This window comes from Artibeus jamaicensis, unplaced genomic scaffold, assembly GCF_021234435.1.
Source record: "Artibeus jamaicensis isolate MK-2021 breed Jamaican fruit bat unplaced genomic scaffold, CSHL_Jam_final contig_559, whole genome shotgun sequence".
NCBI classification, from domain to species: Eukaryota; Metazoa; Chordata; class Mammalia; order Chiroptera; family Phyllostomidae; genus Artibeus; species Artibeus jamaicensis.
Genome location: NW_026521887.1, coordinates 9,014,168 through 9,027,828, shown reverse-complemented (window position 1 = coordinate 9,027,828; position 13,661 = coordinate 9,014,168). Strand labels below are relative to the sequence as shown.

At 32.5% G+C, this 13,661-nt stretch overlaps 1 protein-coding gene across 2 annotated transcripts in view; it reads right to left on the bottom strand.

Annotated features, from left to right (window-relative positions):
* The window catches only part of NALCN (sodium leak channel, non-selective), a 416,515-nt gene that overhangs the window by 364,422 nt on the left and 38,432 nt on the right, over nucleotides 1–13,661 (bottom strand). For both annotated transcript variants that reach the window (XM_037142536.2, XM_053670341.1), the window contains exons 4-6: nucleotides 4,405–4,488; nucleotides 3,129–3,268; nucleotides 2,911–3,039 (exon numbers count right to left, since the gene is read on the bottom strand). In XM_037142536.2, the coding sequence (XP_036998431.2) occupies nucleotides 2,911–3,039; nucleotides 3,129–3,268; nucleotides 4,405–4,488 (353 nt within the window). The remainder of the gene's footprint in view (nucleotides 1–2,910; nucleotides 3,040–3,128; nucleotides 3,269–4,404; nucleotides 4,489–13,661) is intronic.

The following is a 13,661-nucleotide window of genomic DNA, read 5'->3' as shown; positions in this document are numbered from 1 at the left end:
TATAAATCATTGGTCCTTGAAAAAGACCATCAAACTTATGAAAACATTTTATGAGCAACATTACTACTATGTGGCTAGTTATGCATTTTATCCTCAAATAATAAACTAAGAATCACATAAAGAGAAGGGAAAATATATGTGTATGTACACAATGCTATTGGGTAGATTTTACAAATAAGAGAAAGATAAAATGTAGACATTCATTCCTAACTGGTATGTCTTGATTAACTGGAAATTCTGCCAGCATTTATGAAATTTTTCAAAGTGAATGCAATTTTAGGAGAAAGTAATGAACTGAAGCTAATATTCAAAATACAAAAGATCTTTTAATGTTTTTTTCAAAGACATTTATTTCTTCATACTGAGTGTAGTATGGAGCTAGTAAAGAGTACTTAGCTAAAGTTATTTAAGGGCTGTGAGTTCAGAAGTTACTCAGGTATATATTCCTAATTGGTATCATACTTTATGTGTCGAATTGTAACTTCTCAGCATGATACCTGATCTTCTAGCTGTGTTAACAAGTTTTAGAATTCTCACATTCTGACTTGGTTTTCTATGAACTGGCAACTTTAAACCAGCTTCCTGACCTCACTGCTGCTATAACACAATTGCTTTTTTTATCCAGAAGCTTTCCCTGTTCACCTCTGGGTCTGTTGTCTCCCATTCATGCAACATCTTTTTCCATCTTCATATACATTCATGGAACAATCTAGACATATTCTACAGCCTACACACAGTTAAAAAAAACTGCCTACAGGTTTTGTTCACACATTTGTCTCTTCTGTCGTGCACACAATGAACTCTTTTATCACTTCCTTCAAATTTCCTACCCTGTGTTTATAGTAATCTATTGTTTTTTCTAATGTTAGCATTGCTTTTCAATGTTTTAATCATTTTTCCTTTTTTTTCCTATACAAACTTGATCTTCTTTGTTTTTACTTTAAATTTCCTCTTATTTATGAACCATGCTTTCAATAAATTACGACTAAGTAATTATTCTGTGCTAGGATACTAGGCACTGGCAGTAAGAAAATTAACATTCTCTACTTTTTGCTGTATGTGTCCTTAAGGACCTCACACTGTAATGAGGAAAATAGAAAAAGATCGCTATGGGTGCCAGTGTGATAGTTTTGGCAAGATCAGCTACATTAAATTCCATTCCTTCCACTATAAACTAGAGCTGCTGGATAAATGATAACTTTAAAAAATTTTAGTCTCACAAGGAGGAAAAACACATTCCAAAGTGTCAAAACATAACAAGGAATTAAAAACTGGAGGGAAATTGGCAAAATGGTGTTATGAATAAGAGCTAATTATCCAGTATTTGGGAGTTTGGGTTTTAGTGACACATGAGGCAGAAGACTTGGTAGTCTGAGTCTATGTAAGTCTGACAACTGGAAATGTGACCCTATGCATAAAGCCAGGTTGTAATTTAGATGAGTTCCAGATAGTGATATTGATGAGGAGATAGATCAATCAAGTAATAGCAACCATAGGTACAGCTCCAAATATAAACAGGGAATTCATTAATGATAGAGTTAACATTAAATTCAGCAGTTAATAGCACACAATAAATAGTCCTAGAACAAATAACTGTATGAAGAAAATTCAATTTCTTTATCATACTAAAACATTTCCGATCAGTTTAGTAGAGTATACTTAATATATAATAAACTGTATACATAGGGTGGGGCAAAAATAGGTTAACAGTTGTGACTATACAAAACAGTTTATTCTTGCCCTGGCTGGTGTAGCTGAGTGGATTGAGTGCGGGCCTGCGAACCACATGATCGCGGTTCGATTCCCAGTCAGGGCACATGCCTGAGTTGCAGGCCACTTCCCAGCAGGGGACTCACAAGAGGCAACCATACATTGATATTTCTCTCCTTCCTTTCTTCTCTAAAAATAAATAAGTAAAATCTTAAAAAAGACAGTTTATTCTTGTATTATTATTTATTTATTATTGTATACTTTTCCATATGAACAATTGTAAACCTACTTTTGTTCCACCCTATATTAAAATGGGCAATTTAATAAACTTTGAAATATGTACAAAATCATAGTCAAGATAATGAACATATTGATCAAGCTCAAAGATTCCCTTATGCTCCTTGGTTATCCATTTTACACCCCAACACTCATCCCCAGGCAAGCACTGCTTTCCTTTCATTATTGAAAGGATTGTGTTTTCTAAAATGTTATATAAATGAAATAACAGAATATGTAATCTATTTATTTTATTATTTTAAATGATTTTTTCTTTTGCTTGAATCTTTTTAAAAATATATTTTATTGATTATGTATTACAGTTGCGCCACATTTTCTCCATTTGCCCCTTCCACCATTCCCTCCTTAGTTCATATTGATGGGTCATGCATATAAGTTCTTTAGCATCTCCATTTTCTACACTATTCTTTTTTTTAAGGAACACTTTTTATTACAAAAAATGTTAAGTAGACAAAATAATGTAATGAACCTTCATGTATCCATTACAAAACTTCAATAATTATCAGTTCATTACCAGTTTTGTTTCTTTTTTAAACTATTTTATTGTTGTTCAATTACAGTTGTCTGTGTTTACCCCCCAGCACTCACCCATCCCAGACCCCCGCCCGCCTTGGTTTGTCCATGTGACCTTTATATGTGTTCCTGAAAATCCTTCCCTCCTTCTTTTTATATCTATTTTCCCAAGTGGTTACATTGTTTTCAGTCTGGCTTGTTTTGAACCCTTGCCATTAATGCATGTCTTTAGAAACTTGACAAAATAATTTTTGAGTAAGTAGAGAATAAAGAATAGAGAGTACGTAAATAACTTTTAAAAAATTTAGCTACAGAGAATTTTCTCATGAGAATTGCAAAAACATCCTTGTTAATCACTTAGATTAAAATGAAGCTAGTAGAGAGACTTACCCTGGCTTTGTGTCATTTACTACACAGTGGAAGGTAAATGTCCCAAACATCTGAACTCCTAAAATTCCATAAAGAAGCAGAAAGAAAAGTAGAAAAATTGAAACACTCCATATTTGTTCTCCTGATCGCCTAGGGGGAAAAACATGTAAAATGGGTAAAACAAGCAAAAAAAAAAGTCATAAACTTTCCCCCTTAACTCATATATAAGCAGTCCTTACTTTAAAATATTTGTAATTCTGGTCCTTGGTAGTTCAAATCGAAAATAAATTCGGAATGCTCGGATCATAATCAGTGGCCTTGGGATCCGCAACATGCCCCAAGGTGACATCTGATCAACTATATCAGCAATTTCAAATACCTGTAAATTTAACAAATTTAGACATTTTGTTAGCATTGTTTGTAGACATGGCATATACAGACAGCATCAGGAGCTGCATCCTGTTCTGTGAACTTTGCCTTATATTATTTTCTACTTAAATCAATTTTCTTTTGAGTACATTTTGAAGCTTTATCTCTCTGAAGAGAGCTAAAGGTAGGTTAAATACATAAACTAATGAAAGCACCACTAATCTTGTTCATTTCTATATTCTAAGTACCAACATAGAAGAGAGAAAAAGTGTGCAAAGCCTTCTTTACTAATCACATTCTTGGGTGAAACTTTTTGAATATGTAGAAACTGACGTAATGGAGACAGGGTTAGAAATATGAAAACATGTGGAAAGGAATTATACCATTTACTGAGGCAAAGTAATAATTAGAAAATGTTAGTCAGTCATGCAAGTTATTAAATGAAAAAGGAAGAAATTACTATGCAGGATAAATTAGGCAGTTGTATAAGTGAGCTTTATAAAAATAAAGCCACCAATAAGCACTATGATAAGTATGTAGAATTAACTGTGGATTTATTTTATTATGACTATTTTCATGAAGAATATAGTAACTTTACTTGAATTAAATGCAAAATTAAGAGTGATTGAATGCATGGAATGAACTCTACCATTTTCAAACAAAATTCCTCCTCTAGACCTTTTAATAAGGGGTTCCCATTTCTCATAGTAAGGTATTTTTCCATTTGAAATATAGTATTTTTATATAGACTAGTATGTATCTCAATGTATCTATATATATTTTAGCTGTTTTTAGTGAAGATTCAGTCATATAAAAGACTAGAATTTTAGTTTTTAAATTCAATTTTTTATTCCATAAAAACTGAAATCTCACCCATATTCTTTCCTTTATTTCAATGAATATATTTCTTATATCTGCTCAATAAAAATAATTTCTTATTTTATTGACTTTCATTTCTGCTTGAGAAATAATTCACAAATGTGATTGACAATGGCTAAAATATTAGGTTTTTATTAAACATTTAAAATAACAGAATGTTGTAGAAAAGTACACAGTGATAAATTACATATTACTTAATATATCTAGTTAGATTTTCAATGGAAATTTTGGAAAATATTTTCTTGTAATTTAAAAGTTTTTAATTACCTGCAACACCAATGAAACCCAAAGGCAAAAGACCATAAATCCATCAAAAACACACCAACGATCTTTCACGTAGGAACTATCCCCCTAAAAATAAATATTACATAGCATTATCAGGCAACAGGAATAATTTCAAACAATATCTGTAGAAGAAAAGGCCAAGCATTAATAAAGTAAAAGCTAGTTTTTTATATTATAAAAAATAGACTTTCAAAAGGAACTTTTAGCAATTAAATGGCATTATACATGAGGAAAATAATTTGTAAAACACAAGTTACTGAAGAAATTTGCATATAGAATTTTAAATGTATGCAAAGGAAAAAATCATTACTTTTTCTTCACACAAATTCTACCACTTAATGAACCAAAGGCCATTCTACTCAATAGGCAGCTTTGTCTTGAACCAACTGTCTTCCTGAGGAATTAAGAGCACACAGTGATCAGTGTGAAGGCCTTTACACTTGTGGGATCAACCACCATAAGTGGGACATTAACCAGAAGTTCACCTCAAGCTAAATTAAAGGTAAAGGAGAAATGTGTCTTTATTTTCAAAGAAAACATATAATGAATTTACCTTTTATTGGGATTATATATGTAAAAGAAAAATAAAGAAGACATATTGCTTTGTTTTTTTTAATCCTCACCCGAGAACATTATTTTCATTGCTTTTAGAGAGAGAGGAACATTAATGCAAGAGAAGAATCCCAAATGCAGAAGTACTGAGGATGACTGGCATGTGTTTGGACCATGGGTCACATGTGCCCCTGCTGGGACCAGGGACTGAAGCCACAATCTAGGTATGTGCTCTACCAGAGAATCAAACCCACAACCTTTCAGTTAGAAGAAAATGCTCCAACCAACTGAGCCACACCAGCCAGGGCCTACTTTCTTTTTATGTAGTAGTGAATCTACTTTACTACTTTTGTAGTAGTGATATGCAATCTACTTAGATTGCATATTATAAAATAAACATTTTAGAAAAACTTTCGTTTAGAATAATAAAACAGAAAACCCCATGAATAGAATTGAAAACCTTAAATAGAAAAGCCTTTGCTTTCCTAGGACGACCCTATTAAGTCACAATTTCTTTAATAATCCATGAAACTCTATTCTGAATTTGGTCACATCTATCAACACTGCTCTGACTGAACCCATATTTGAGATAAAAATGGAAACATAGGACCAAGATTTTCAATAAATAGTAAAATATATTTTAGAATATTTAGGAAAATAATTTTTAGAACCTTCTATCCTTAGTAACAAATAGGTTAATCCAAGTTCCCTTGAGAAGTTTCCAGAAATATTGTTGTTTGTAAAACTAATGGTATGATTAATCACAAATGAAAGCTAACTGACCCAGATATGAAGTATAAACTCAACTTAGTGAACACTGGTTAAGCACCTACTTTATATAAGAGGATGCATAATGACTAGTGAAACATACACACATACTAATTTTATGTAGAAAAACATATTCACACAATCAGCTAATATAAAGGCAAAATAACTTATAATAAAACTAAAACATGGTGATGAGATAAGAAGATTAATTCAATGGAAATTTTAGAGAAAACAATGCCAGTTCCCAAATGAATGAACAGATAATTATTTTGGTGCCAAGAGAATCAGCCAAATGTGTTATGTATTATGAAGACACAAAACAGACATGACAGCAAAATCAGAGACTTGGGACTTGTATAATGAGCACAATAACACTATTAAATTACCTGCTATGATCATTATGTGATATTTTAAATCTGATAAAGAGAAAATCGACATCTCAGGATTTACTGGTTATGCATACACATGCACACATATTAAATACAGACAAAATAATTAAAGATTATAGTTGTCTTCAGACCTTCACAAGACATCCTTTCCCACAAGCATCATATTTGCCTTGCATATTACACAATTAACTGAAAATATAAATTAATTATAAACTGGATATAATTTTATCTGAGCCTAATTTTGATTAATATCCAAAAAATAATGGAATACAAATTAAAGTTGTGCCTTGAATATTCCCTTGGTTTGCTTAAAAAATAAAACAATTAAAAATTTTGTTTATTCTTCCATTCACTCCATATACAGAACATATCTATGAACTAGGGGGGCAGTGTTTAAGGCGGCAGTGATACCAGAGTGAACAAAACAAATACTCTTGTCCTACTGTAACTTACATTCACAGTTAACTTTTAAAAATGTGAAATACACAGTAAATGTTGATAAGTGTTACATAGAAAAATAAAAGTGTATATTTTCAAATTGACTTTTATTAAACGATACGTTCTTTACTTGTATGTTAGGCAAAAAGAGAGAGAGAAATACCATTTCATCTTTATTTTAAGAACTAGGCAGCCCTGACTGGTGTAGCTCAGTGGATTGAGTGCGGGCCTGTGAAGCAAAGGGTTCGTTTGGACTCCCAGTCAGGGCACATGCCTAGGTTGCAGGCCAGTTTCCAGTGGGGAACACATGAGAGGCAGCCACACATTGATATTTCTCTCCCTCTCTCCTTCCCTTCCCCTCTCTCTGAAAATAAAGAAATAAAATATTTAAAAAAAGAACTAGGCACAGTTGTGATTGTTTGTAAATGTTAGCTATCTATCTATAGGATAGTATCTATCCTATACCTACCTATGGAAAAGAAGTATGTGTCTCCTCCTTTTACTCTCAGTTTAGCCCCAGAGATTTCCCTGCTTCGCTTCTCCCTGCCTCCCTAATCGATCACCAATGGATTTCATGTACCCTCCTTATGTCTTCCCCTTTGGTTCTGATGTGTAAAATAAGTGGTAAAATTGTCATTTTCTGAAGCATTTTCTCAACCCCTTGAGATTTTTGTTTCCTGGCAATTGTTGCAGTTTGGCTCAAATAAACTCATAAAAATTCTTTAAAAATACAGAGCAATCAAAAAACAACAACAAAAAAACCACACAAAATTTTATGGGACTCAGCAGAAAACTGTTTTAAAATAGGAACAAATAAAAGTAAATCTTAGGAAGGAAAAATAATAATAATTATAGACCATTGTGAACACAGGTACCCAAACAAAATAAGTTTATATGGTATTTTCTTCCTCAAAGGTATTATTCCTTTATTTCTTTTTTGTCATTGAAAATGTTATATGAGTCTCACTGCAATTAACCTCTTTTATTGCTCATAATCTGCTTTAGTACTGGATTACATTTAATAAAATAGAGAGAATGGAAACTTCCATTAGATTGAGGATTATTTAAAATGTAAAAAGTGTGCCCTGGCTGGTGTGGCTCAGTGGCTTGAGCACTGGCCTGTAAATCAAAGGGTCACCAGTTTGATTGCCAGTCAGGGCACATGCCTCCGTTGCAGGCCAGGTCCCCAACAAGGGACACATGAGAGGCAACTGCACATTGATGTTTCTCTTCTTCTCTTTCTCCCTCCCTCCTCCTCTCTAAAATAAATAAATAAAATATTTTTTTAAAGCTCGACTCTTAAAAAAATAAAATAAAGTGTAAAAAGTGAGGAAAAACAGTGATATTTTCTTAGGAGGGGAATGAAAGTGGTCAAGAGAGACATAGTTTTCACAGTACATCCACATTTTTCTCTTTTGATTAATGTTCATGTGCTATATTCTTAAAAATGGATTTTCAAAATTTAATTATTTAAAAGGTACACAGTTTAGATATTGCAAAAATCATTTTGTTAGTTGGCACAAATAAAATCAAATTTGAAAAATTTGGGCCTAACAAATTCAGCATGTAAAACAATCAATGACAACATAGTTGGCTGAATTTTTGCTTCTTATTTACTATACAAATCTGTTTGCTAAGGAAATCAATGTTACAAAATGGACCTAAAGTGTATTTTGAACAATATAAAAAGATGGATTATTTTAAAACATTTTAGAAACCACGATGGCAATTCTGAATAAAACAAAAGCATGCCAGTGCCTTCTATTTTCAAATAACCTTATATTTTAAAAACTGGCTAAACAATAGTTCTGCTGCCCAACATAAGAAGAATTTTTGAGCTAGGAAGTAATTTTAATTGCTTTGTTCAGAGTGCTTTCTGCTTTAGACTTTCCAGATATTCATACTTGCATTCACCTGTAGCGAAGCCAGTAAGACCACCACATGGTGGGTAGTATGTAATGGTCAGACAGAATTGGCTTCTTTTTACTTTTCTAGTAAAATACGTGAAATAATCCACTGAGCATACATCTTGTATATTATTTGGGGGTTCATGTTCTCAAGTCATTCAATACAAAGACCAATACAACTCAGATTTTCCCCATCTTTTTAAATAACTTTTTGTTCTTTAGTGCTCATTGTTCGTCTTCCTGAAAAATTCTCCTACATCTGTGACAATTTTTTTCCTCTATACTCTGATCTGACCTCAGCCTACTATGATCAATGTTTCAATTCACACACATCATGCAACAACTGCAAACTCAGCTCATGTGTATATGTAATATACCATTATTGTGTAATTTACAGAACAGTCCTTTGTAATCCCCATTTGGTGGCTTAATTAATTTATATTTATATTTTAGGCCCTTCGGTTTATCACATGTAATCTTTTGATGTTGCATTAAAAAACAACTATATCTCATTGTCAATGTTACAATCTGTTCTGAAGATTAGTAGCACCTTGAGACTTTAAAGTAGATCATTTCAGGAGGCATTCCCACCACCTACCGCAGTGTGTGACATAAAAGCAGATATTAAATGAGTTATTAGATAACCACTTGAACCATGTCTCAGACAGGTCCTGTGGATTACAATGCATACAGTCAGAAGTCAAGTCATATGCTTTATGAAGGGATCCATTCATCTATCCAAACACTGAAATTCCTGGTATTGTTCCACAAAAGAAATGATTCTTTGACTTCTGGCAAAAAGAGAAAGATGCTCATACTACCTTTCAAGGTAGTATCTTAAAGTTAAACCTCTTTTCCTATGTAATCGTGAAATATCACATATAAAATTATGAGATAACTTTTGAACATCTCATGAGTTACTATAGTTTGAATAAACAAGGGTTACTGTCAAGCAAATAGAAATCATGTCAAGTTTTATATAATTATATGGTAATGGTAGATATGATTTGAAACTGATATCATATTAAAAATTATATATACTCACTAAGGCTCCATAACACTAAAAAAGCTTTTTGCTAAATAGAATACAAACTTTTAAATCTGGCAGTATGAAATAAAATGTCATATTGCATTTTGTGTCTGACATATTCAGCAAATTGTCTCTTTTTCAATTTACACGGTTAAGTACTCTTAATCATAACTGGTTAAAGGTTACTATGATTCTGTTTATAACTATGTCCAGATTGTTTTAAAATCCTACTGTATATACCTGAGTTATAATTTTGGCCAATAATAAATTGTCCTTTCTACCTGCTTCCAAAATATGCAATCTGAATAACACACAGGAATGCCCAGTGGTACTTGAAAAGTTTTAATACCTCAAACATGAAAGGAAGTTTGTAATTTGTTTGTTGTATCAACAAGAAATGGAGGGCAGAGAGATGGGTCTGCCTGACTTATAGGCAAAAATCAGCATGCTAGTGTCTGGGGAGATGAGCTATGCTAGTGCTGCCTGTCAATTTTCATAAAGGCAAAGACTCTGAAGCTGCCAATTACACAGTATAAGAGAGTTACTTAAATTGCCATGCAAGTATTTAACGAGCAGAGAAACAAACACATTCATCTAAAGACATTTATAGGGATATAGTTTACAGTTTATTAAATGATATGCATTGCTGTAGTTTCATGAGCCCATGATTTATGACTCGAAGTTCCCAGGGTCCATCTGTCACTGCGTCTTAGCATTATTATTTATTATTTCAACAGTACTCAGAGGATGCATGTTTCTTTTACCTAGGGTCTCTTGCCCGATGGAAAGTAGACAACTGAGAGTCGTTTGAAGAATTCGCAGTCTGCAATATACATTGGATGCTCTGCAACATCACAAACTTTTATCTCTGAAATGCTTTATTTTTGCCTCTTTAAGGGATTTGGGGAGCTAAATGCCTTTCAGAGCAGAAATTAGTGAAAGAGACAATTAGAAACAAATTATTAAAGAGTGGGGATTAATTGAAAGCTAACTTCAAGCTTGGAAAAGATTATAAAATTTGTGAAATCCTTAAATACAATATTCTAACAAAAATTTTAAAGACATTTCTTGACAGAAGGACTTTCTGCTTCAATTTTTCTCTTATGTTACCTCCAGAGTAAGCTTCTCAAATACAAATCAGATCTTTCCACTTTCAGATTTGAATCCCCCGTGCATCTTTACTGACCATGGAATAAAGTCTGAGCTCTTTGCAGGGCATGCAAGGCTCTCCATGTGCACATATTCCTCTGGGCCCACCTTCACAGAGTCCTCTCCAGCTGCTTCTCAGTGAACTTCTCATCTGCTCCTTGACTACTTAGAGGTCGCCAAAGCACTAAGCTATTCCACACCTTTGTGTCTCAGCAGAGTACTCCTTTTCTCCTTCTGTGAAATCCTTTACTTCCATGCCTCATTGCCCATGTTGTCATTGACTACATTTACTCATCTTTCAAGACATTCACATTCTTCTTTCTTCCAGACTTTTATAATATTCTCAAGCAGAATTTTTTGTTATTTTTTGTGCTTCCTCTCTGTTTCCATTTACCCACCATTATAGCATTTTCACAAAACACTAAAGATTTTATCTTTTATTATCTGAATTCTCACTATTCAACTAATCACTATTAACATTTGCAGAAATATTTGCCCTAAATCACTAGGTGACTAGAGCCACCATAATGAAGTTGCATGTATGCCAGAAGAAATATTTAAGTTGTCCATGACTACTGCAAAAGGGTGTAGTGTGTCAAATGCTCTGTTGCTGTTTTGTGCTAAATATTGTCTGGCATTGTTTATTTGCTTAATAGTGGAAAGTGTTAAGTGAATCAATACTTTCTTCTTCCTTATTTTCCCCTTGTTATATAAGCCTTTCATGGGATCCAAAGGTTAAATCTATCAACCCCAGTCAGTTTGCTCATATTTCATGGATTTTAAGATGTACTCTTCCACCCCCAAAACACAATTTAACACTTCTGAATTGAAATGTATCTTATTATTGGAGTTAATTACAATCTGACTTCTTACAATCAAAGTATAGTTAGCAGCATTTTTCTTTCTTAAGGACCTGTAAAGTGATGCCTCACAGTAGATAGTACTTTAACTTATTATTTCTCTGCTTATTTATATAAGAGCACATACTGCTATTTTGGTATGGTGCATACAAAACATCCACTACTGAATTCAATAAGTACAAATAATTGAACCATGGGTGGGTGTTTAAGTGCTGCCTATTACATAGAAATAAGCAGGTGGGTAGTTATGTGAGAGAGTGATTTAGTGATATTTGGAGATATGGGTTGGGGTTGGTATAATGGATCGGTTTTCCTATTTAAAATAATGGAATATGGGCTCCTGTTTTCTGAACATATACTATCTAAGATATTTTCAGAAATAAATTGGATACAGAAAATTAGAAGTGCCTGCATGTGCTTTACAAGCGAGTTCCACAAAGTGGGCCAGGCATTCTCTCAAGATAGGAGTTCTGCTTTGTTCTGTCTCTTCTCTTTGGGCAGTTATGATATCATTTAAGTCCTCAATTAATGTTTACTGAATGACTGGGAATTGTAGTTGGGTTTAAAAATATAACTCTCTTTTATATCTGTATCATACTACATATATTAAATTTTTAATATCTAAAATTTGAATTTATAGTTTAATATATAAAGCAAATCACTAGCTCAATAAAATTAGTGGACAATACTAGAAAGCCACAGCTTTGGTACTTTTGTTTTAAATAATAAAGCTTCTGGGTTTGGTTTGTTGCAGATAACTAGGATTGTAAACTAGGTATTATCAGATTGCTTTACTCTAAGTATTAGGTATGAATTTTATATGTACTATAACATTGCCATATCAAGCTAGTTTATAATGTTGAAAAGTTGTACATGCTGGTTAGGCAACAATACACAGGTTTGGTTCTATAAGTATTTTATTATGTACTAATCTAGTTTTATGCATGGAAAAAATTCTTCCAAAAATAATGATCCAACATCCCCCAAATCTTTGCTATGAGTATACATCGATTCATACATACTCTTCCATACAGAAGACATGTAACATAGTGGAGTTATGTTCTAAATAACTAAATATGATGGTTCCTCAGTAATATTTCAGTTAAAAATTAGTGTGCATGGAAGGCTAAAAATAGGTTTACAGTTTTGAACACACAAGACAGTTTATCCTATTATTATTACTTATTAATTATTGTATTATTTTTTATATGAACAACTGTAAACCTACCTTTGTCCACCCCTGTATGGAATAGCTATTTGAACAGCTAAAATATACAGCTCTGTTCCACACAAAGTGAAACATATTAAGAGTAACCTCATGCTTAAAATAGAATAAGGTACACCTATGTATACATAATACCTCCAAAAGTGTGAAAAACTATATGAGTCATATAAGTGAACAAACGCAGTACATATTTGCAAATTATTCTGGGTAAAAAGTCTAAAAAGTTGAGTGAGGTAAAAATTCAGTGCTGCCGGCAAATAAATGATTGTATAAAAGCATGAAAATATCTCCAAAATGTTTTTTAGCAGATGGGTGTTAAATAAAGGTTTAAAATTAGATTAAGTTTAATTGATAAAAGCATAGTAACTCAATGTTGAGTAACATGAGACTGTCTAAAAAATTATCACAGATCCCCTATGTGGGATAATGTATTTTATTATGTTGTAACTTAAATATGTACCCATGTACATATTTCTCATGCAATTGTACAACCAAAACAAATTTACAAATAGAAAGATACAAAACCAGTAATGTTTACATTGCCTGTGACAGATGATTTTTTTTGCTAAAATTGAGTCTGATTAAAACTTTAAGTTTTTTCCAGCTTTATTATATAACTGACAATTAAAACTGTACATATTTAAGGTGCACAACTTGATAATTTGATATACATGTACAATATAACTCAATATAAAAAAGTCAATTGATAAATAATCCAATTTTAAAAGGCCAGGAGACCTGAATAAATTTCTCAAAGAAGACACACAAATGGCCAACAACTATGAATATATGCTTAACTTCAACAATCGTTAGGCAAATAAAATCATTATTAAATGAAATCATTAGGCAAATAAGTATGAAGAGTATGACTATATGCTTAACTTAACCAATCATTAGGCAAATAAAATAAAAAACAAAATG